Source organism: Callospermophilus lateralis, chromosome 14 (assembly GCF_048772815.1).
Source record: "Callospermophilus lateralis isolate mCalLat2 chromosome 14, mCalLat2.hap1, whole genome shotgun sequence".
Lineage (NCBI taxonomy): Eukaryota > Metazoa > Chordata > Mammalia > Rodentia > Sciuridae > Callospermophilus > Callospermophilus lateralis.
In genome coordinates, this window is record NC_135318.1 from 23,933,474 (window position 1) to 23,958,784 (window position 25,311).

A 25,311-nucleotide genomic window follows, 5' to 3' on the forward strand; every position below is an offset into this window, starting at 1 on the left:
AAATCATTTAAGTAGCACCATGGTAAGAAGGGGACCTCAGGTAGCCAAATTCCCACCTGCTGCTCAAATCTCCTGTGAAGGATCCTTCTAACCACACCTGCAGGAACAGGGAGCTCACTCCTCCACATAGGCAGTTACCTCAATGGTGATAATAGCTGGAAGGTCTTCATAGGAAATTTTCACCCCTTGAGCTGCCCTCTGTGCATGCTCTGGCGTGTCAGCAACCACAGCACCAATGATGTGCCCAACACAAGTTACCTAGGAGCAAGAGCAGATTGTCAAAGAACACGACTGGCAGCTCTTGTGAAGCGTACTATGTACAAATTGTTCAAAAAGGCAAAGGAGGTCCCCACATTCCCAAAGAACCTTTTAGGAATGTCCTGGGGCTTTTCAAGTTTCCTTATCCCAGTAACTGGGGGTATGAACCTCTTAAAACTGGGGTTATGAGCCTCTTAAAAAGAGCTTAGAATCAGTAGAACAGAACAGAGCACAGAGAGATCACTGGTATCAGAAACAGATTTCAACTCAAGGGCCAAGTCTGAGTTTTTAGTACTGGTAGTGTATTGAGAAGCTGCACAGGATAGAGTATAGTGATTGATTATGGCTGTCTGCCATGAGCAGAATGGAGATAAGGTGCCCAAGTAGGCAAATCAGACGTACTGAGTCTTCCTATGAAGAGGTGACGACCAGAAGGCACCGTCAAGACTGGTTGGTAGTTACCAGATCATGACTAAACCTTAGGCCTTGACTCTCAGTTTTATTATCGGTCCACTTCATCATTCTCTTAATGTGCTATTTCCCAGATTTATACCAAGAGCTCCTCAAAAGCCACAATCATGTCTTATTATTTTATCTAGAAGCCCTAAAAGCAGTAGCTCACGAAAGACAAGACTCAAATTCAATGATCTATAAATAAGATATTTTTCAATTTATAGAATAACAATTGTTTTTTTTTTCTTTAAATTCAATTCCATAAAAACTTAATGAGTCTCCTTCAGGGATTATTTTCATCAAACATTCCCCTAAAATAAACAACAAAATACATTGTCCAACTCATCACTTTGGAATATAGGGTTTCTAACAATATGAACCAATGATTAGCATGCAAGTCTCTGATAATTCTCTCTTAAGGACCCAGTTATGAACTTGGTTAATGCAATGATAGTGTATCTGCTGACCCCCACTAACCAAAAGGCTAGCAGTGCTCCTGGAGGCTCTTGGAGCTTGTAAAACGATATGTTCTTCTAAGGAGTCCTTACAGATTCCGGGTTTCATATTTGTAGATTTTTGTTCTTTTCTTCACCTTTACACCAATAATAAGGTGAGTTTAACTTTCAGCGATACCCACCCACATCAGATCAGCAACGTTTGATTTGTGTTAGAACTAGGAAATGACCATCTGAGAACTATCCTATAGTAAAGTATAAGAAGTTTTGTAGCAACTGTCTTAAAGGTTTGGAAACTAGGTTGCTGTAGAATTCCATATAGTTGAAATCAATAGATGAACTTTCATACATGTGAGCTATCAATTCACAAAGTGATGGTATTATTATTTCTTTTCTGGTTAGTTCATTTAATGTCTTCTTATTTTTCTTTTAATAAAAGAGTTTAATGTCATACATTAGGAACCCAATTTTATAATCACCAGCCTTGCTTTACTGCTATGTAGGCCCAGAGTTATCCTGCTGTGTGCAAACAGCAGCCATCAATTAAATGTTAACATTTTAAATAATAACATATTCTATCCATTATGAGTTGTACTGAATAATGGTCGACCGGAGTGATGGTCATGATAAGTGCAAATGTATAATCTTCAAGATGAGGGCAAATTGGAGCCATGAGCATGAATTAAAACTTCAATACTTATTCTATTTATTTCATACAAAATAAAATCCAAGCATACCTCACTTTCCGCAAAGACTATTTCATCATTAAAAAGTCCAGTTGTGTTACTCCCAGGAATATCGGCAGCTGAGAGGAAGCAAACAAACCCTGGCACCTTCTTAGCTGCTGAAGTGTCTATAGACCTGCAAGAACGAGCCACGGGAGGAGCCAGGTGGGCAAACTGAAGCAGGAGATCCATCCCCTGGACTGGATGACTGGCCTTGTTTTCATGAGCTTTCATTCCCCCCAGGCTTTCTCAGTCTGGCCCCTGCCTGCCTCTGGGGACGTCAGCCCTGTGAGCAGACCCTCCTCGGAGTCACAGGGCCCTCACTCCTCCTGCTGCGCTCCGGATGGTGATTTTGAGACGATTTTCCATCCTCATCTCAAGGCTGGGAAGCGCTGGAAGAGGCTTGCTAAGGTCATCTTTGTGTGGGAAGCCTCTCAGGTGCTCCCAGCACCCTCCCCCTGGAGCGCCACGGCTCCCCACAGCAGCTGCACTCACTTGATCTTGGCATGGGTCCTGGTGCTGGTGACCAGCCGGAGAGACAGCTCGTTCTCGTAGCGGGGGATGTCATCGCAGTACACAGCCTCCCCAGAGGCCTGCATGTTGGCAGCAAGGTGGGGCATGGGACGGCCCACCATGTCCTCCTCAGACTGACCTTTGGGAACCTCCTGGAAAAGCATGATCACCAGTCAGGCTGAGGACACTGTTTCTCTAGAGGTCCAGGACACTGGGGAGTCCTTGAGGCCAGATACCAAAGCAAACCCAGAGGGTTGGAATGAATGAGGTAGAAAGGCTTTAGGGGTGAAAGTAACAGTGAGGCACCTAAGAAGTCACTGATAAGGGTGCGCATAGTGTAAGTGTATCAAGGAACCCCTCCCGCCAAAAAGGGAGGAAACTAAATATCCATCAATTGAGAACTGGGTTATGCTGTAGCTTACAATGAAATAGTATGCAGCCATCAAAACATATTTCTGAAGAATTTTTATTAAAAAGAGAGAATGCACATGCTAATTGTAAAAATAAGACATGAAACATTCTCTGTGTAATGATTCTAATCATGTAGGGAAAATAATATATGCTATAAATATCATATATGCGTGTTCATATATAAATGGGAAAAAAGAACTAAACAAATACAATGAATCTCTCTTGGGTGATTTTTATTTTTGTCTTTATATTTTCCTGTATTTTCCAAAATATCTTAAGATATATTCATTTTATAATAAACTTCTGTTTTTGTTTTTTCAAAGTAATAATAATGGTTAATATTTTTGAGTGTTTTTACTATATGCCAGGAACCATCTAAGCAATTTACTTTTATTAACACATTTAATGCTTGGCCATCCTATGAACCAGGGACCATTATTAAGGAGCACTGGGTGTTCTGGGTCAGGTGGCTGGAGACGAAGCTGAGGTGGTTGCTGCAATAAAGACTGTCTGACTCACAAAATCTAAACTGTTTATAGAAAACGTTTGCTAATCTCTTGCTCAGTTACTCTCAAAAACTTGTAGCTGATAGAATGGTTTGAGCGTATGTGTGTATGCACATCCACTCAGGAAGACATCTGGAGTTAGTCTAGACTTAGTCCTACATAGAAAAGATAAATGGAAAAAAAACAACTGTTTTTTCTTTAAGGCACAGGCATCCTAAGAAAGAAATTTAGGCCAACAAAGGGGAAACAGCTCCATCCAGTATGATTCCCGCTTCTTACACTGGACATGTAGGCACCAGAATGGGGAGCTTTTCACATCTACGTATGATTCAAGCTGGGCACTGGTCAATGGTCAGCCATCGACCGTCAGGGGTGGCCTGAGCTGGCCTTCACATCAGAACACACATGGGTACTCACTTGGAAGAGCTGGACGTTGGCTGGAGGGTCTTTGTGGAAGAGCAGAGTGGCACTGGTGAAGGTGGGGTCCAGCAGGCCACAGTTCTGTGGAGGCAAGACAACAGAGGTGGCCGTGACAGCGTTGCATCATTAATCCCTTTCTTGGTGCCCCCAAGTGATAGAGGTGATGAGGGTTCCCCTCAGCCCGTCAGGTTATACCCTCTGAGTACTGGCGGGGTCTACCTCATCCGGACGTGGGCTCTGAGCACTCAGAATTTAACAGCCACCTCAGCTCCGTCTCCAGCCACCTGACCCAGTGCACCCAGCGCTCCTTGATTTCTCCCACACTCCATACTTCCCCTTCTACATTACACGTACTGCTCTCTCTGTCGGGAATTCTTCCTCCCCAGCCTTCCCAGAAAAGTCTCCCTTCCCCCTCTATTCCGTGGGAAGTACTGAATGACATGGAGGATATTCACATTACTCAGCTAAGGTAAGGTGGGTATAAAAGTCTTCATGTGGTGTGATCCCAAATCTGTTTAGAAAATGACATCTCCAGATCAAAAGATCGCAAGATGGTAGATGTGTTTATAGACGATGGAAGGACAGATGGAAACAATGACAGACAGGGCAAACATCATGTAGGGAAAAGGTGAGAGAAGTGTAGGGAAAAATCAAAACTTCAGCAGTGACTTTCTCTGGGACCTAAAAATAGGGGGTAACTTTAGTTTTCCTTTATAATCTGTATTTTTAAAGCTTTCCAAAATAAATCTTTAACTTTTAAAAAATGGAAGTATTTCTAATGTTTTAAAGAGGGATTTGGCTCAACTGTCCGCCTATCTGTAGCGTCTTCTCTCTTCTGTGCTCCCTCCACACCCCGCCCTTCTTAGTTGTCACACTAGCTGGCCTTTGCTGACTTGTTCTGTCCCACACTGGGCTGCCCCCGTCCCAAGTGTAGCATGGTATATAGTAGGCGTCAAACAAATGCTCATAATAAATGAATCTTGGGAGGAGGGCTCCACCTCAGCCTGCCAGTAGCCTGAAGGCACATCCTGTGTTCCACGTCCCCCGTCCTCGTTCCATTCTCCCCCTCTGCTCCCTTCCTACACCACCCGGCCACAGTCGTGTCTGCTCTGCTTCCGGAAGGGCCATCTGGTCCACCAGCCCCTATTGCATATTCCATAGGTGGGAGGGAGAGGGGCGTGGCTATTCAAGTTCCCCAGTGAGCTCATGACACTGGCAGGACCAGAGCCTGTCTGTGTCCCTGACCCAGCCAGCTGGTTGGCTCATGTCTGTGGACCCTGCGTCTCTGGTTCCTGCTCCTGCTCTCAGACATCCAGAGTGAAGAAACAGGTTTAACCCTCCAAACACGCCTGCTGCCGAGAATCTGCACCTCACCCACCTCAGGGTTCTCTTTGCCTAGCTTCTGAAGCACCGTCAGGTAGAACTTGAAGAAGAAGCTGAGGCTGAGGGTGCGCCGGAACTCCACCATGCCGCCAGGGGCATCCCGGGACAGGTGCAGCTCCTCAGCCAGGCCTGCACGCACATCCTGCAGCAGCTCCTCATTCCAGAACCTGCCAGAGAACAGATGTGGGGAGTGTGCCTCACCCCCTCGCCCCGCCCCAGTCATGCCACGTGGAGCGCAGCACCCAAAGCCTCCTGGCCATGCAGACCTCTGTTCAAAACCTGGCTCAGATACTCAGAGCTGTGTAAGTTGAGGCAAGTCACTTAACCAGTTACTTCACCTCCTGGGCCTCCATTTCCTCACCTTTAAAAGTAGATATACTCTAAAAATCACAAAATAATAATAGTTATGTCTTCTGAGTTTTTATAACGTGCTAAGCGTTGCCCTAGGTGCTTTTTATGAATCGTCACTTTTAATTTAATTAAAAACTACAGTAGAGAAAAAGTCTCACACCCATGTTACCACTGAGAAGACTGAGGCATGGAGAGGCTGTGGAACTTGACTTATGCTACTTTCCTGGTCAATATTGGAACCAAGAAGCCAAATTTCAAGTTAAGCTTTATCATGTGTGGGTTTTGTAAGGATTATGTAGGATAATGCCAGTGAAGAACTTGGTACAATTGCTGCCTATGATAGTCATGGGAATAGAGGTAGCAGGATTAATAATAGAAGTAGTACCAGCAGCCAGAGTAACAGTGGCTGTGGCATTAGCAGTAATTGTAGCAGCATCAATGCTGCTAGTAGGAATACTAGCAATGGCAGCAGTAGCAATAGCAGTGGTGGTTAATAGTAGCAACAGTAATGATAGCAGAAGTAGTAACAGTAGTATGGGAGAAGCAATCTTAACAGAAAACAGCTGCAGAAACCCTACTATTTATGTACAATTAGTGGTAGCAATAGTGATTTACACTACTAGTCACAATAGCACAGTGGCAGCAGTAATAATAGGAACAATAGCAGCAAAGCTAGAAGGTAGCAATAGTAGTAGGAGCAGCAGTGAAACTACTACTAGTAGCAATAGGAATAGCAGCAGTACTCACAGCAATTGTAATGGTGGTGGTAGCAATAGTAGTAGTAGAAATAACAGCAGTGGTAATGCTATTAGTGTAAATACTAAAAGCAACAGTCATAATAGGAGTATCAAAAATCATAACAGTAACATTCTTTTGACATTGGGTTTCCCAAATGCTGTAGCTAGCCTGGTCATGAGCCTTGAAATTAGTTACAAGTGATTCAGGACTACAGCTCTCTGGTGTGATTATTAGCTATTATAAATTGAAGTAGAGGAATGGATGCCGAACTGTAAGAGTCTTTCTACAAAGGAGGAAAAAAAGAAATTTTTCCATGATCTGGTGCATTGGATTATATAAGTAATGTTAATTTCTGTCAAAATATAGTTAATTAATATTTGTTTTAAAAGGAAAAAAATTAACATTAATATTAACTATAAGAAAAAATATATATATACATATACAAAAATGAAAGGTAACCAATGTTCCTACAGTTGTGCTTTAATGGTTAGTTGGAGGACCAGCATCACTAATATTAAAATATTTTTAGAAATATTTAGAAAATTTTATCTCAAATCCTATTAAGTATCTGAGTCATAACTTTTTAAAAGCATACCTGGGAAATCTTGTTATGTGTAGAATTATGATTCAAATTTTAGGGGTACACTCCAGAACAACTAGTTAACTAAAACATTTCCAGGTGATTCTGAGACTACCATACTGACTTTAGCACTAATCAGCACTTCTCCACTGTTAACCATAACTTCACAGACAGACAAAAATGTAGACACCAAATATGGCCATACTTAACCTGCATGGCAAAGGATGGTAGTAACTTAAATAAGAGAAAGGGCATGCTTGGGGGTGAAGGTATAAGAAAGCCACCATTTTTTTTAGTACTTGTGGTCACCAGTAAGTTTTTCCTAAAATAATGAAAAATACCCTTTTTATATTAAGGATATTTAGTACATCAAATATGAACATAGCCAACCTAAAGAATGACCTTTAATTTTGTGATTAACAAGTAATTATAATGGGGATTTATGAAAGTCTATAGCATTAAACTATATAAAAGAAGTAACTGTAAGTTAGTAAGACTACATCTTTGAAAGTTCAATTTCTTTTATGTTCTGGATTGAATAAAGATAATTTAAACTAATACAGATAATGATCTTAATTTTTAATTTATCTAGAAAATATTAACTCAACTAAAATTAAATCTGATTTTGAAAATATATGTATATCAAAAACAACTGTTGAATATCTGTATAAACAAAATATGAGTGCTGTAAAATATCTGTACAAATAACAAAAGAGAATAATTCAGTGTTACAAGTTGCCAGGTTAAAAAGGAAATGAACTGAGGAAATATACAATTTCATTTTAATAAAAATTTTTAAAATCTTAAAAAAAAATCATAACAGTAGTAGAAGAGGCAGCAATAGTACAAACAATAATAATAGCAGGAATAGCCACGGTAGGAATACTAGTTATAATCATGATATTGGTAAGAATAACAGCGGTGATAGTAGCAGCAGTGATGATAGTGATGTCAGTAGTAAGAGTAACAGCAGCATTAGTCCTAGTAAGCAGTACCAGTGACCACGGTAGCAGAAGCAGCCGCTCTAGGAACAACAGTGATAGCTGCAATATAGAAGCACTAACAGTAATAACAGAATTAACAGTAGCAGCCGTAGTAGCCACATGATAGTAGTACAGCAGCAGTAATACTAACTGGAGTCACATGTCACTTAATAACAGGGAAATATTCTGAGGAGCGTGTTAGGCTATTTCTTTATGCACTTACACAAACCCCTATGGTATAGCCTACTGCCCAGGTTATGTGGTAGAGCCTATTGCTCCTAGGCTACAAACCTGTACAGCATGTTACTGTACTGAATACCATAGGCAATTGTAACACAATGGTTGGTATTTGTGTGTCTACACGTATCTAAATGTGGAAAGATACAATAAAAATACTAGGTGCCAGGAATTTTTCAACTCCATTGTAATTTTGTGGGACCACTGTCATATGCGTGGCCCATCAATGCTCAAAATATCAACATACTGTGCATGACTGCGCTGATAGTAACACTAGTAGCTCTAGTAATATCAGTAGCAACAGGGGCCGTAGCAATAGCCGGAGCAGCAATAATAAAAGTGGTAGTGGCAATAGTAATACTCCAATAACCATAATAATGGCAGCTACAGCAGCTTCACTGGTGCTAGCTCTTACTTGGACAGCTGCTTTGCAGTGGTCTTGATGGCTGAGATAGTTCTGTCGGCCATTCCTCCATAGCAAAGGGCCAGCTCCTTCACTTCTGTGGTCCCTGGCTTGAATAGGACTCTCATGCCACTGGTCACCTTGGCAATGTCATCTTCTCGCCGAGAGGCCTGCTTGAATGCTGAGAAAAACTCACCCTAAAAAAGAACAGGTAGATGCCTATTCTCCACCTTGTTTCATAAGGACTGCAAGTGGCCAGCCTAAAACAGGACTGGGAGGTGGGGTGAAGTGAGGAGATAATGCCACCGCAGAGCCGTGGGGACAAGGCGTAAGTACCACATTATAGGAGGAGTTCCAGGTCACACTCCCAGAAGCTGGAAAGAGTCGGGACTTCTCCCCGTTGGTCATGAATGCTGAGGGTCAGGAATGCTGAGAGTCAGGGACACAAATCCCAGCTGGAAGAAGCAGACTCCCGAGACCACCCTAGGGCCCAGGGTCAGGGCCCACCCAACCTCTCTGAAGATTCATGAAGCCTCAGTCAGCACCTGGCTGCCTCTCAAGCAGGGACAGGGAGATGGCACAGGTAATCTGAAGCCATCTCACTTGTGGGTGCGTGTCTTCCTTGTCCCTCCCACTATTCTAATGTCAACCGAGAAATCTCATTTTCTGCAAGAAAGTGACCCACTAGGAAACAATGCTCCCTCTGTGCTCTGAACCTGCTCTTCCCCCGGGTCTGAGCCGGGGTCTGTCTTGGGGGAGAAAAGGACAGTGGAAGTCATTTTCCAGGGAAGAACCATCTGACTTCAGTTCTTCCGTGCCAGGTGCTGAGGTTTGATTGCACATTCTGATTAACACCAAGTGGGAGGTTAAGGAAAGATCCACCAAAAGCATAATGAAGCCCACTGCTGAGGCCCCCAAAGGACACAGATTTCAATTCTCTGGAGCTGTGAAGCCCCTCCTGAGACTAAGCTCATATTCCTGGTCACCGAGCCCAGCATTTGGACTTGGTTCTGGAGCAGAGGTTCCAGATGTTCACTCTCAGGGTCGATCTGGGACATTTTCACTTGAGTGCCACAAGTGCTCAGCATCAGGTTAACAGCATCCTTTGTTGAGAAATCGAATTCTGGGTATTAAAATCTCCTTTCTTTTACAAAATGGTATTTTCCATTAATGACCATACCTGGCAAAATAAAATCTGAGTAGTGCTAAGCCTGTTTCCTTCCCCTTCCTTGACTCATAATTTAAAAAAAAAATAGTGATCTGTAAAATTCAAAATTTCTGGGATTTTGGGAAAATCCCAAATTCTGGGAATCACTGCTCAGAATGTTCTGCAAAGACAAGCTAGAAAATCCTTAAGAATCCAGTTCAGGGCTATCATTACTATGATTGGATTCACATTCTCATTAAGGAGATCAAAGTTAGCAAGGGCAAACATCCCTCACACACTTGCTGGAGCAGGAGCTGCCGTAGACCCTTCACCCTCCTTGCCCACTGCTTTCCCCGCCTCTCCAGACCATTTTTCCAAGAGGCCCATTGTGGAATGTGTCCTGAGTCAGTGGCTGCTAAGAAAGGAGAGAAGCACCCAGATCAAGCCACTCCAGGCCCTAAGAGCAAAGCAGGCAGAGGTACCCAGATCTGCCCAAATGGATGAGAAAAGCTGTTCACAAAAAGGAAATCCAGCAGTGCCAGCTCAGAGCAAGGTCAGGGGTCTAACACCTCCTCAAGGCCAAGGTCAGAACAAGAGGGTCTGATTTAGACATCTTCTGCACTCCACATGCAAGCCTTATACTCTTCACCATGAGAAAACTGTGCCCTTGACGTGGGACAGGAACACCCAACTGCTGAATTCACTCTTGGGACTATGCTGGTAACCTCCACGGCTGTCAGGAACAATCTTATGAAATATTTCAGTCCCCCACAAGACCATGCACGTACGTAACATTTGTGCCTACTTTACAGGTGGGAACATTGGGGCTCAGAAAGCTAAGATGACTCACTCAGGATCGTATGTCTAGCTGAGTGACTTTATGCCATGTCCTTCAATGTCCCATTGTCCTGGGAGGAATAGGGTTGGTTCATCAGAGGCAAATTTTAGAGAGAAAAACATCAGTGTCAAGGTCAAGGGATGCTAAAGTTGGTCCCGAGGCAGGCTCTTGTCTCCAGGTCTGAGCTCAGCAGCATGGGTAATTTGGGCAGAGCCTGGACCCCCGCCTCTCACCTCCCTGCTGTAGGGGATCTCAATGGAAAGCAATATCTCCTCTGGACTTAGCAGGGTCTTTCTGTAGCCAGGGAAGAAGTTATGGTCCATCCGAACAGTTCTCCTGGTGCCTGATAGAGACAGAAAGAAGACCAACATGAGGGAGAGGCTGGGGGTTGCATAGGGGGCAGAGGACAGCCCACCAGTGAAATCCATTCTCTCCCTGCTCTCTGACACCCAGTCAGAACATAACCGAGGCCAAGTCCTCCACCTGAAGTCCTAAAGCAGTGGTGTGCTGGAGGGTGTCAGGGGAATCCCTGATTCATAGCATTTGTCAATCTGTAGTGTAAATGCTCTCTCCATAGCCAAGTGACCATGTTACATCACTAAATGTGAGGTTGGGACAAGTGCAGCAAAGAATTAACACAGCAGCCCGGGCTGCTGTCCCTTGTGAGGAGGTAGGCTTACAAGAATGGCCCTTGACTGGCATCTGGGAGCATGGATTTTGGAAGGGTTTGCACCATTCTGCTATAAGAATGGCTCACTATGCCTCCGCCATTGACACAACCTATACAGTCTACACCCGCTCTTCTGCCAGGCGTCCAGACTTCTGGTACATGCCTGTGTGACCAGTCACCAGCCCCCAAGAAAACCCTGGGTGCTCAGTCTCCAGCAAGCTTCCCTGGTGGATGATGCTTCATGTGTGTTGTCATAACTCATTGCTTGGGGAATTAAGCATGTCCTTTGACCCCTGTGGGGCATCCTGAGGCTTGTGCCTGGGGTCCTCTGGACTTTGACCCATGCACCTTTCCCCTTTGCTGACTGGGCTTTGTGTCCTTCCATTGCCATAAACCTGAGGAAGACTCCGTGCTGGATCCTCCTAGCACATCACCAGGTCCCAGGAGGTCTCAGGAACCTTCCAACAAGATAGAGATGCTCAGGAGAGCACCATGGCAGAACTCTTCCTCAGCACAGATACGGTGGATATAAACAACCTCAAGAGCATGGCATAATAGTCAAATGAAGTCTAATAGGAATTCACGGATTTTGAGTATTTACCACCTTTGTTTTGAAAATAATTTATTTCATTCTATGCTTATGTGATTTAATTTTAAATAATGGCCATGTTTAACAAATGGCTTGCAGATTCCTCATAATGGAACAATCAGCTGTGGGAAGCCTGTCCATTCTGGCCCCAGTGCACCCTGGGGAAAGGTAGGCAGGAAGCTGACCCAGTTGTGAGTTCTCTACAAAGAAAAGACACAGCTCTCCCAGCCTCCAACCCAGATGCATTGCCTGCAGCTTCCATGAATCCAAACCTTAGGACAGCTGGGGCACTGAACTCTGGGCTCTGTTTCTCCATAAAATGTCCTGTCTGGTGTGAGTTTCCTCCCCCAAGTCCCTCTTTCTGGACCTCTGCTCCAGGTAGCTCACCTCGGGATACCAGGGTCAGTTTGGCGCCGCTGGCCATCAACACAGGATTAAGGTCAGAGATGGGGCTGGCGGTGATAATGTTCCCTCCGATGGACTAGGACAAGCAAAGAGAGTGAGTGACAGCCCACCCCAGGACCCCAAAGCAGAGGGCAGGCAGGGGACACAGTCTGCAGGGAGCACTAAGGACCTGCATCCCAGGTAGACGAGAGCAACCCAATAACATGGGCCCTCAGAAAAACGTGCTTGCCTTCAAATCAGAACCCTTGGGGTTGGGTCCCAGTTCTGAAATTTAAGAATCAGTAAATGGAGACAAGGCCTTTTAAATTGTTTGACCTCACTCAACCTTTTCCTGAAAGGACTGAGGTGGTTTATCACAGAGACCACAGGGAGCTAGTAAAATGAAATAGAAGATAAAGATCAAGGAAAAAGAGGAGGAAGACTTTAAGGGTGAACAGTTTGCTATATGTGGATCTGCACTTCCTGGCAACCTGGCAAAAAAAAATGGAAGAAAAATCAGATAGAGGCTTCTCGTTACTGGAAAAGAGGAGGAAATGTACAGTGGAAACAAAGTTCTTCCTAGAAGCAGATTTAGCAGAACTTGGGGGCACAGTGGAGCTCTCTGAGCTTGAACCTCCTCATCTGCAATCAGAAGTGGCAGGTGCTCAAGGCAGGTTTGGGGAACAGAAGTGGGATGTTCTGTTCTTAAAAAATAAAATGTAAACATGGAATGGAAAGGATGCCTGCTTCAGAGGGCCACTCTGAAGCCTGATTGAACAGTCAACAGATGCACCCTATCCTCCTCCCAGGGGGACTCCATCTGGTTCTCCCCAAACTCTGAAACGGAACTCCCTGCCCAGTTTTGCCTTCTCTCTAATACAGTTCTCATCCACCTACTGAGAGCCCAGCCAAGTTCAAGAAGAGGGAGGCCAGAAGCTGTACCTCTGCAACCTCAGAGGTGAGAACTATTTCTCCATGTGGCCCACAGACCACCTTCATCAGAAGCATCCAGGAGACTTGGGCTGCATCCCAGATTCACTGAATCAGAATCTCTGAGTGTGGGGACCCGGGTCTGCATCCTGGGAAATGCTAACCACTAAAAGTTGGGCCCACTGGGCTGGAGCAGGGGGAATCTGTAGCTGGGGCCAACCTGCCTTGGGCAGAGAGGCCCACACCCATGGGCCTTGCTTGCCTCTGAGCGAGGACTCACCGCCACAGACTTGACCTGCTTCCCTGCAAACCAGCGCAGTTGCTCCAGGAATCCTTTGAACACCTCTGTTTTCTGGGCAGGAAGCTTGGCAACTGCATCTACCAGGATCTTTTCCACAGAGCTCAGGGGGCACGCAGCTCCAAAGGAGATGCCTAGGCACACACACTCAGAATCACAGTCACACCCTCTACCGTGAGGACACGTCCCACGCAGCTCCTCGGAGACCCAAGCAAAGCTGAACCATGACCTGCATCTTTATGTAGACGAGGAGAGTAGGGCTCAGAGAGGTTCAGCTGCTTACCAAATGCCCAGGCCTCTGGACTCTGTAACCTATTCTCTTTCCTCTAAGCTAGCAGTTCTCCAATAACATCAGCATATACAGAGGTAAAGTCCTAACATTGTTTTTTTTTTAAAGCACCCAAGCACTACCACTCCATTCTCCACTTCCCCCCACCCCATGAATGACTCTAATGTGTGGGCAGGACTGAGGAAAATCAATGAAATCTCATAGATCCTTGCTTGCTGGCACCTGATCATGGAAACCTGGGGGAGGAAAGGCCAGGAGGGGTGCCCCCTTCTCTAGTCACCCCTCTCCCCTGTGCAAACTGGGTTCCAGGGAAAGTAGGTGGCAGCCAAAGGCCAAGGGCAGGCTGTCCTGGCACCCACTTCCCCCTTGGTGTCCATCTCCAGCATCACTGTGCCACCATGGGCTCAGGGTGAGCCCCTTACCCTCTGGTCCATGTGTCACCGTATTCAGCTCAGGGATCCAGGCCGGGCAGACAATAAGAGGAAACAGCATGTTCTTAAACTTCATCTCAATGCCTGGAGAGAAAAGCCATTATAGACCTCAGCCGCCCCTCCCACTATGCACAGCTTTATGACATATTCCCAATTGCCACGTGCTGGGGACGGTGCAGGGCTGAGTTAGGAAACACAGTGGGCAAGGCATGGGATTAGGGAAGACTATGTCTTTCCCTCCCTTGCAAAAAAAAAAAAAATCTATTCATATTCAAATGAAATGAATTTAAATTTACTGTACTGTGTGTATGCATGTGTGTTTGTGCTGTGTGTGTAATAACAACATTAAAAAACACAGGGATCTGGGTATGTTGGAAATTCTTCCAAGAACTTTTCTTTTTTAACTAACTTAATCCTCCCAGCAGCTCTATAAGTACTGTGGGTTTCTGCTCACAGATGAAGAAACTTAGACACAGAGAGATCAAGGCTTTTACCCACATCACACAGCTAAGAACAGACACATTTCAGTTCTTGAGCTACTGTTAGTTTAGGATATAACAATAAAAAGATAGAAGTCCAAAATTAAAGTGAAAAAGGAAAATGAGAGCAATCTTCCTTCCAGTCCTCAGAATCTATGAGAGTTCTTCAGGGTGTGGGGCTTTACATGCCCACAACCATGTCCAGCGTCTGTCCTCTCAGCTAAGCAAGTTAGGAGCCTCTGGGACACATGCACACCTGAGTTCCTGAGACCCAGTTGGCGCAGCACCTCTCCTGGCCCCACCCATGGGGCTACAGATGGGAAAGGTTGGAGATAAATGCTGGAGCCCCCTACCCAGTACCCAAGGGTGGCCTGGCCCCATGCCTGTGCATTTCTGCATCAAGTCTGGCTTGTGTGGTTGTCCTCATCCCCAGAACACAGAATGCAGATGGAGGCCTGGGGCCCATCTGGATCTGGCTTTCTCTAAGCCTTCTCCCCTGACACCCTGCACTGGCTGTGGGTGGTTACCTGGGGTGTTGAGTTGATATAATGTGTGTGAATTCCTTTCTCTTGGAAGCCAGGGTTTGTCTGACTCATGGCAAGGAACATGTCCAGTGTCAGGACATCCTGGGATTCTTCTGTCTACCTTAATCATGCCCTGGACCCTAGGCCATGACTATATGGGCAAAGGCAGTGTAGCAAAGAGAACACCAACTGTCATGAGTCCTACTAAGCCAGAGCCACACAATCACATCACAGGCATGTCTCACCAGGCACAACGTGTCACACAAGTGCAGCTGGGGACTCTGTACTGTCTGTGCTTAAGAGGGCAGGGCTCTATCAGCTCTGAACCAAGCCAGGCTCTATTCTATGGCTGAGGATCCAACTAGAACCTAGATACTGGAGACTCCTTCAGGAACCAGAACCAAGAGACCCTCTGCACTTGGCTACTTGAAAGCATGGCATGCCACCTCACTCCCAATCAGAGGTCCTCTGAGATAAACCTTGACTGTGCCACGATCTTAGGCTGGAGCCTCACTAGGTGCGGGACCTAGCAAAGTGGACGGACACCAGCCAAACCAGGCTTAGAAAAGATGGAGAGTGACAGGGCCTGGGCCTCTCTGTCATCTTGTTCTGTCTGAAAGAGCATGGGGGTTGAGACTGCACATCCTGAGCCTCCCTGGCCTTTCCAACTATTGTGGGTCCCACATCCCAGGTGGCGGCACAGTCCCAGGCAGCACAAACACAGTGACACTCCCTCTCTTTACCACCCATGTAGTGGTGGCCCTAGGGTTCTTTGCTCATATAGTCATGGCCCTGGGGCCCAGGGGTAGCAAGACTTAAGGAGGTTAGAAGGATCTCCAGAGATCCTCTGACACCAGACATGTTCCTTGCCATGAGTCAGACACCCTAACTTGTGTCCTTCTCCTTTACCTTATCACATCATCCTCCAGAAAAGGGGTAGTGGGAGGCAAAAGTGTGGCATTTCTAGACACCCCTTTCCCAGCATCTAAAAAACTCTGGCTAGACTCTGGCTCCATTCAGCCCTCCTTCTTCAACTAGGAGAGCCTTGAGGGAAGGAACCATGTCCAATTGATCTTTGTGTCCCAAGCCCTTCCCTGAGACCCTGGCTTGTAGCTGGCACTCTGTAGATGTCCAGGGAGAAGAGTCAATGAGCATGCAAGGATTTCTTTTGATACTCAAAGCAGCCTTCTGAGGAGTTACCCCATAGAAAGAATGGGAAATGGTGGTAAGGGAGGCCAAGGAATTTTCCTGAGAACACACAGCCAGCCAGGGTTCAAACCAGGTCTGTGTGACTTCAGAGCCAGGGTTTCAGCAGGGGAAATCAAGTAAGTGTCCAGGGCCCTTCAGTGGTTTCCCAGGGTAGTCAGTGGGACACAGGTGGGGTACGGAATGGGGGGAGGTCAGGGAGGGGTGAGGGCAAACAGAAAGGGTCCAGAACCCCTCCCAGACCCTCGGCAGTACCCAGGCCCTGGCCTTACCAATCTCCGTGTTCCCCACCACGAGCTTGGCGTCAGGGTGCTGAGCTTTGAGTTCCAGCAGCTCCCGCAGGGTGGAGGCCTGGATCCAGGTCACACGTTCCCCTTCAAAGCGCAGCTGCTTCTGGGGAGTGTCCTTCAGCCTCTGGGAATTGTAGCACACTTACTGAACTGTCTCCCTCCTCTTCCCATTCCCCCAAGAAATTGTAATGGGGCCAACTCCTCTGTTGACTTGCTTAATACCTAGTTCACCAGAAAGATTTATATACATCGGGGAGGAGGGGGGGGACTAGAACACACTAAGGCAGGAACTCCACTGGAACTTAGTAAACACATCTTCCCCATCTTGACTTCAATGAAGGAGGCCGTGTGAGTCTTGTTTAACAAGCAAAGGAGCAACCCAGAGAGATCAAGGAGGTTGTGGGACCTGCTGACCTTACAGAAAGCCCAGGTTCCTTGCAGTACCCCACACTGTCTCCAGGGGGCACCATGGGCAAGGTGCGAGAAGGAACAGAGGTGGAGAAGGAGAGAGTGTGAGAAGGGAAAGTGGAGGAGAGCTAGATCTGGTGCACAGCTGGTGACACTGGGCTGGGAAAGAAAGCCCCCCAATCAAACTGATGGTGTTTTCCAGGTTTCACAATCTGAAAGAAGTGATGTGGTGGCCTACTGCAAATCTGTCCCCTCCAGCCTGTCAAACCCAGGAGGGAGGCTGCATAGACTCCACAATCCCAAGAAATGCATATCTGAAAAATTCAGAGTGGCCTGACTCTTTCCCTGCCATAAATGTCAGTGGGAAAATGGGCACGACAGAGGTGTCCTAAAGACGGAACTATAAGCCATGAATCATGCCCTTCAAATACAACTTAGTTTGTTTTAAAATAAATAGTTTGCATACAGAGAGAGGAATAAGTGGCTTTGTGGGCTTACACATTAGATAAAGTCAGGAGGTCCACAAGTCACTAGAGAGCACCTGCTACTAATGCACAGTGTTCTAGAGAGACCCACTTCCTGCCCTCATGGGGCTTATAATCTAGCAAGGAACATTAGACATCACATTAGCAACTGTAAGTGTGACTTGTGTGAGGAGCTGTGGAGTGTGGCCCCATAGAGGTGTCAGAAAAAGGAAGGGAGCCCAGTGTGGTGGCTCATGCCTGTAATCCAGCTACTCTGGAGGCTGAGGCAAGAGGGTAGCAAGTTTGAGGCCAGTCATAGAAACTTAGCAAGACCCTGTCTCAAAATAAAAAAGGGCTGGTGACATAGAGAACCCCTGGGTTCAATCCCCAGTATGGAAGGAAGGAAGGAAGGAAGGAAGGAAGGAAGGAAGGAAGGAAGGAAGGAAGGAAAAAGGAAGGGAAATTTGAACTGACACCTAAATGACAGGGAAGGTGCAAGGTTCTTAGTAGATATAAAATAAAGCAGGTCTCAGAGTCTCACAGCACAGAGACATGGCTGGACTGCTTCCTGCGGCATCACCTACCAGCAACTCTGGAGGGAAGATGGGCTCCTGGGTGGGATCCAGGGGCATGAACTCTTCTGGTTTGAATAAAGATGGGGAGAGAGTGACCTACAGGAAGAGAGAACACGTAAGGAACTGCAGTTCTTCCTTTCAGGATTACTCCAGCACTTCCTCCTGGTGAGCTGGTTCCCAGCCCCTGGTAGAGGGGCAGGCAGCTCCTGGGAAGCAGAAGAAAGGAGGTCTTGCCAGAGGACCCCAGGGCTGATGAGCACCTTCACCACTCTCATTACCTGGTCATCCCCAAATCTTGCCATAGTTCCCTCTTCCAGCCACCGCGGCCAGGGGTGTGGAGAGAGCTCAGTGACTCTGAGTCTGAGTTACCCCCAGGCTCCAGGCAGAGAAGACTCACTTACTGTGTGGTCTTTCTTCTGGTTCATGCAGCAGTTTGGGTTGTCTCCACTTCCCCCACAGCATCCTCCATCCTAGACAGAGGACATTCACACATAGACATTCATAGAGATTTCACAGAATCTGAGGAATCCTGATGATTAATATCTACTGAACTCCCACTCTGGTACCTATTCCAGCACCAACAGGAAGAGGGAAACCCCTACCCCATCCCACTTGACTGCATGCAGAGTCAAGGCCTCCGCTCTCTTATCTTTGCTTTACTGATGTGTGTTACAGAACACATGGATGAACACTTAGGAGTAACAGGGAAATGGTCTCCATCAAAACTAGATCCTGTTTTATCAAGAGGTATTTTTCTCCTAGGTCCTCTCAGGACCTAAGAGGCTTCACTTTCAGGTTCTGCATCTATGGGGCTCGGCTGGGTGTCTCTCAGGCTGAGCATTCTGTGGGACTCTGCCAAGGATGTCCAAGACCAGTACTGATCCGAGAGATGTGTCCATCCAGGGTGTCCAATGGCCTCCTCCCTACCTACTAGGTACTTCTTCCCAGACAGCTGAACACTCTTCACTCCTCATGGTGGGCCTGTTCTGGAGGAAGGGTCCAGGGGGAACCACTCATCACCCATGTGAAGGATCTGCTCGGGGCCTCTCGATGCCAATGGCAGAACACCAACAAAGAACCAGAATCACTGTTCCCACAACTGAGGTCTTGCAGAGCGGGGAAAGGATGTGTTCATCAGGCCCATCTGCCCTAATAAGGCAGGAGTTGCAACTCCGGGCTTCAGAAGACATTTCGGAATTGTGGGGCTGTGCTGAGACACTAGAGTGAGGAAAATTTCCAGGCACTTTTCTGGGATAGTCAATTCCTGAAGGAGCAGGCTGGGAACCGTCCCTTCTGCATGTGAGTCACAGGAGACACCATTCCAGGCTGTCATTTCTCAAAGGGTGTGTCATGATTCACCATCTTTCCTAACAGGGCTCTCAGAAGACCGTGGAGGCTGACGGTGTGGACATGCAAACACGGGCAGACAATGGCAGCAGACAGGAACCTTCCCTGGTCTCGACCCCCTGCCCATGGGGCCTGAGACGCAGAGCCTCCCACATTCATAGCTTTGCTCTGTCCATTCTGGAACTCTCTACGGCCCCTTCGCCCTTCCCCTCTGAATTTAGATAGGAAAGGAAGAAGGAAGACAGGGTCCCTCACGCCTCTTTTCGTCTTCTTGGCGAAGGAGTGAGGCAGGGGAGTTCTCAGGCCCACGAAAGTGAGAGGAACTTGCCTGTGGTGAAGCATCAGCCTCGCTCGCCTGGCCTTCCTGAGGGAGGAGACGTTCCACCCAGGTCCATTTTCCAGATCATTAAAGTGCCAACACAGTCGCACTTAGATCTTTTTCCTTGATAAATTAATTGGTATGTTTATGACACAAATTATTGTGATGGTCAATAACAGGTCACTGCCCTCCAGGTCTTCTGAGGTTGGATAAGGCTGATTTCTCCTACCTCTGCCCTTCTGAGATTCACAGTTTATGAACTAAGACTGCTAGGCTTGTGCTTTTTTTTTTTTCTTTTTTTTTTTAATAAACTAGTTTTTTTTTTAAGATCGATTCTAGGTTCAGAGTAAAACTGAGCAGAAAGTACAAACAATTCCCAACTACCCTTTCTCCCTCTTCCCTGCCCTGGCTACACACACACAACCTCCTCTGTTCTCAGCATGTGCACCAGAGTGGTACATTTATTACAACGGATGAAGCTACCTGGACAGGTCATCATCACTCAAAGTCCATGGTTTACCTGGACAACGTGTGGGCTTTGACAGATGTATGATGATGTGTATCCACTATTACAGTATCATACAGAAGGGCCTCACACTGCCCTAAAATCCTCTGTGCTCTGTCTGTTCGTCCCTCCTGCCTCTGCTCTAGCAATGACTAATCTTTCCGCTTCCCTCATAGTTTTGTCTTTTCATAGTTTCACGTAGTTGATATCATACAACATGTAACTTTTTCAGATTGGCTCCTGTTAGTTAGCAATATGCGTTGTAAGATTCCTCCGTGTCTTTTCATGGCTTGGTGCTGAACAATATTCCATTGTCTAAATGGGCCACAGCTTCTTTATCCATTCACCTGCAGAAGGACATCTCGGCCATTTCTAAATTTTCACAATTATAAGTAAATGTGCTCAGACATTTCTCAAAAGAAGAACTATCCATGGCCAACAAAGAGATGAAAGAATGTTCTACAGCTTTAGCAATCAGGAAAATTCCCTCTCACTCTGTCATTTAATTCTCCTATTTTTTTTCCTGACACCTTTCCTTAAAGTCTTCTTTGTCCAAAATTTACATAGTTACTCCCACTTTCCTCTCATTAGTGTTAGCATGGTATATCATTTTACATCCATTTACTTTTGACCTAGATCTGTCTTTATAACTTGGATAGCATGTAGACAACATATATTTGGGTTTTATTTTTTTTTATCCACTCTGAAAATATCTGTCTTTTCACTGTTATATTTAGACCATTAACATTGAAGGTGATTATTGATACAGCTAGAGTGGTATCTGCCGTATTTGTTACTGTTTTCTATTTGCTTCCCATATTCTTTGTTCCTACTTTTGTCTTTCACACATTCTCTGATGTGGTTTTAACAGAGTATTGTACATTTTCCATTTTCTCTTCTTTCTTAGCATATCCATTATATTTCTCTTACTTTTTTGAGTTTGTAAAATACATTTATAACAAATTCCAGTTTACTCTCAAATAACAATATACCATTTCACGGATAGTATGAAGACCTTATAACAAGATATTCTCCCTCTTTCTCTTTTTACCATTGCTGTCATCATGTATATACATATATAAATGCACTATTAGTCAAATACATGTTGAAATTCTTGTTTTGAACAATCTGTTATCTGTTAGATTAATGAAGAATTGAAAAGGTTTTCATTTCACCTTCATGTATTCATTCTCCAGTGCTCTTCATTTCTTCGTGTAGATTTAAGTTTATGACTTTTGTCATTTTTCTTCTCTCTGAAAATTCTCCACTCCCCCCACCTTCTTCTCCCATCACCCCCGTTCCCCATATTGCTAGGGATCAAGTCCATGTCCTGGTTCTCTACAGAATCTCTTCTTGTGTTTCTTGAAAGGCAGGTCTAGTGACAACAATGTCCCTCAATTTTGTTTATCTGAGGAAGTCTTTATTTCTCCTTCACCTTTGAAAAACAGTTTCTAATTTGGTGGGAGCGTTTCCCTTTTCAGTACTTTAAATGTTTTACTCCATTCTCCTCTTGCTTGCATGGTTTCTGAGAAATCAGATATAATTCTTACCTTTGCTCCTGTATAAGTGAGAGTGTTTTCCTCTAGATTCTTTGAAGAGTTTTTTCCTTTATCTTTCATTCCATGAAGTTTGAATATAACATGCCTGGATTAGTTGTTTGTTTGTTTTTTAATTCGGGGATTTATTGTTTTGCTCCAATTGGCTTTGGGTTTTTGTTTTGACATTTATCTGGCTTGGTGTTCTCTGAACTTCCTGGCTTCCAGTATTTTAGTCTGATTAATTTTAGGAAATTCTCATTCATCTATTGCTTCAGATATTGCTTCTGTGCTCTTCTCTCTTTCTTTTCCTTCCGGTACTCCCACTACATATATATTTTGCTTTTGTAGTTGTCTGCAGTTCTTGAGTTTAATATTTTTTACACTCTTTTTTCTCTCCACCTTTTGGGTTGGAAGTTTGCATTGCCACATCATCAGCTCAGAAATTCTTTCCTCTGATATGTCCAATTTACTAATGAGCCCACCAAAGGCTTCTTGGTTTTATCATACTGTTTTTATCTCTAGCGTCTTAAAATACTTCTCTTTTAGAATTTCCTTCTCTCTGCACACATCATCCATCTGTTCTTGCATGCTGCCTGTTTTTTTCCCATTAAAATCTTTAGCATATTAATCAGCCTTTAAAAATTCCCTGTTTGATAACTTCAACATCTCCACCCTGTGGAGCCTGGTTCTGCTGTTTCATCTCTTCAAGTTGTGTTTGCCTTTGAGTATGCTTGGAATTTTTTTTGTGGGTTGTTGAAAATAAGTCATCTGTGATGGATAAAAGGATCTGCTGTGAACAGACCTTTAGTAATATACTGGTAAGTGTGAAGGATCCTATTGTCCTAACTCTAGGTCTCTGTCTTTTGGTGAGTCTGTGTACCTAAACTGTGAGTGTCACAAGTGTCTCAGGTAGATTTTTCCTCTCCACAGTGAGTCAGGGTGGCTGAAACTTCTCTTCTTCCAAGTAGGAGGAAGAGAAATTTGCACTCATAAAAGTGTGAGGACTCCCCATGCCTAGGTCCCCTAGAGTTTGTATCTCTGAGGCTTGTCCACATTAAGGTTCCAGCAATTCATCAATTACTGCTCAAGTTTCCCTGTTGCAGTACTCGTTCATAAAGAGGCTTCTGCTCACGTGTTTATGGCCAAGTATGTTGTGATTCTCTGTATCCACCTGACTGCCTCCAACTTGAGAAACAAGAGTTCATCCTATAACCTTGTTTTTCTGATGACTCTAAGAAGAGTTGTTGATTTCTCAGTTTGTTCAGCTTCTTACTTATTGTTAGGATGGAATGAAGATGTCAAAACTCCTTACATATATATCGGAAGCCAGAAGTATTGCGTGTGCCTATTTTAATGGTTTTTCCATTTCCTTCCTGTGGCCAGAGGAACATTGTCATTCTTACTGTGAACAGTGTGCTCAGCTTTTCTAGTGTGTACTAGATTCAGGAAAACCAAGGAAATCAAGTTTGTTAGAACTCTGTGTAAAATAAAGCCTGGGGGCCTCCGGTGAGTATTATGAGGACGCATCCTCTCTCCTTCTGCATGTCAGGCATTTGGCAGCTCAGCCTTGTTCTGCGCTAACCTGCAGGACAGCTGGGTGGAGGGAGCTGCTGCTACATAACAGAATATCACTTCAATGATAATAAAACTCAGACCTCAAGCAGTAGTGCAACTGTCTGCTATACTCAAATGCCCTTCTCTTATGAGGCACTGTGAGGACTGTGGTTAGTTTGCATGTGTTTGAGCAAGTGCCTAGGTAAACAGATAGGCAAGATTGACAATCACTGTTCTCAGGGAAACCTGAGCAATTAACGGAGATCATACATACGGTGGGTGAAGAAGAAATGTGTCAACATCATAATTCACAGCTCCATTTATGGATAACTTAAGATGTACCAGACATTGTTCTAAAAGCTTTGAAGGAACTACTTATTCTTTACAAACACTATCAGGTTGGTATTATTATCATTCCCAGTTTTGAAACAAGGAAACTTGCCCAGGGTCATTCATCATGATAAAAGACTTGAACCCAGGTCATCAGACTCGGAATATGTACTTTGAATGATTTTCATTTAATTGTACACCTCCTACGACTTCATCAACTGCATTCTCCAGGACCTGGTGTTGTCTGTCCTTGTAAAGACCCACCTCTACCTCCCCCCCACCCTTTCTTGGATAAGGTAGGCACAACTCTCCTTCTCAAGATGTGCCAGTCCTAAAGGTCAGTGCAAAGCACAGGTGTCTGTAACTGTCTCCTGAACCCAGAATCAAATTGAGATGAGAAGGTTTGAGGGGAGACAGGAGCAACTTGACCTAGTTGAGAAATCAGGTAAAAGCTGAGGGGACTAAGCCAAGGAAAGTGAAGCCAGCACTCCATGCCAGATGGCAGGTACATGCCATTGGTTACATAATCAATGCCCACATACCCGGCTGTGGAGTGAGATGAACACTGCAGGGGTTCACAAACTGTCTGGAGATCTAATTATCAGCTTCATAAGCCCAGCAGAGTGCCAACCTCAGAAGCAGCCAGGAGAGAGAAGGAGGGGAGGCACAAGCGCTGAGCGGGGCTGTGCTGTTGTTAGACGCCATGTTAAGCGCCCGTGAGCCTGCCAGTCTCTAGGAAAAGCTGCCAAGCCTGGAAGCACTGAAGGAAGCCAGCACTCAGGCAGGATGCCTCTTCTAGAAAGCAGAGCTCCAGGCCTGCACTGGGAGGCAAGCCCCGGGCTATGGAGAAGAACTGCAGAATCCACTCCCCACAGCACCTGTCCCCAGCAGAAGGACCTGCTCACTAGATAGCTCACCTTTCCTCCCAGAGACCATATCCCTTGGCATCCCTCCCAGCTGTGATCCCTGAGGGTTGCTGCTTTAAGAGCAGGACCCCTGCTGCTCTGGGGCCCCACTTACCCGAGCGAAGGTCCGGAAACCCTGGAGGATGGGCCTGTAGCCTGTGCAGCGGCACAGGTTCCCTGTGGGCCAAGAGAAAAGCTACAGCGTTGGTGCTGGCCTTGGGCAGGGGAGGGCTTGTGGCCTTGCCCCAGCTCAGTTGGATGCTCCGTTTACAGCTTTGCCTTTGTTGTCCTGTCTCCTCTGTCTGGAAGGTCCCTGTTCCTCTTCATGTCTCTAACCTCGAAACTTCCATCATGACTCTCCCCCAGGAAGCTTTTCTAGAAATCTCAGAATAAGTCAGGGGCCCCTGCTGGTGCTCCAGGGTGTCTGGTCAGACCTTATCAGTGAGCTTATTAAACTACATTATAAACTCACTTCCTCTTCAGAGTGTGAATTCCTTGAGAGGAGTGACTACATCTTTCCTCTTGTGCCTGTATAGCACAGGACTCAAAATACTTAATTGGAGAACTAATAGATTGAAACGTTGAACAGGTAGGGAAACTTCTCTGTTCACTTCAGAGGAGCAGACACGTGGGACAGGCTCCTGGGCCCATTCACAGGAGGCACACTGAGAAGCCAGCCCTTGCCTGTAGCTGAGTCCTGCCTGGCTACCTTCTTCCTATGTGGTCTGTGCCCTGAAGAATCCTGAGCTGGTGGAAATTGATAAGAGGAAGCCATATCACTGGACTCTGTGCAGTATACCAAGTGGTCTCCCATGCCAGCTGCCCAGTGCCAAGGCCACCTCAAAGCTGGAGAAGGGCAAGAATAAATTATAGGA

The 25,311-nt window shown here is 45.6% G+C and overlaps 1 protein-coding gene across 2 annotated transcripts in view; it reads right to left on the bottom strand.

Annotated features, from left to right (window-relative positions):
• Positions 1-25,311, bottom strand: part of Xdh (xanthine dehydrogenase) — a 61,182-nt gene that overhangs the window by 22,092 nt on the left and 13,779 nt on the right. Inside the window, exons 6-20 of one of the 2 annotated variants that reach the window (XM_077105150.1) lie at positions 24,552-24,613; positions 18,340-18,408; positions 17,948-18,034; positions 16,474-16,615; positions 13,984-14,076; positions 13,255-13,406; positions 12,048-12,141; positions 10,635-10,744; positions 8,429-8,613; positions 5,120-5,291; positions 4,767-4,769; positions 3,739-3,822; positions 2,387-2,556; positions 1,904-2,027; positions 139-258 (exon numbers count right to left, since the gene is read on the bottom strand). In XM_077105150.1, the coding sequence (XP_076961265.1) occupies positions 139-258; positions 1,904-2,027; positions 2,387-2,556; positions 3,739-3,822; positions 4,767-4,769; positions 5,120-5,291; positions 8,429-8,613; positions 10,635-10,744; positions 12,048-12,141; positions 13,255-13,406; positions 13,984-14,076; positions 16,474-16,615; positions 17,948-18,034; positions 18,340-18,408; positions 24,552-24,613 (1,667 nt within the window). The remainder of the gene's footprint in view (positions 1-138; positions 259-1,903; positions 2,028-2,386; positions 2,557-3,738; positions 3,823-4,766; positions 4,770-5,119; positions 5,292-8,428; positions 8,614-10,634; positions 10,745-12,047; positions 12,142-13,254; positions 13,407-13,983; positions 14,077-16,473; positions 16,616-17,947; positions 18,035-18,339; positions 18,409-24,551; positions 24,614-25,311) is intronic. The other variant, XM_076832636.2, reaches the window with a different exon arrangement.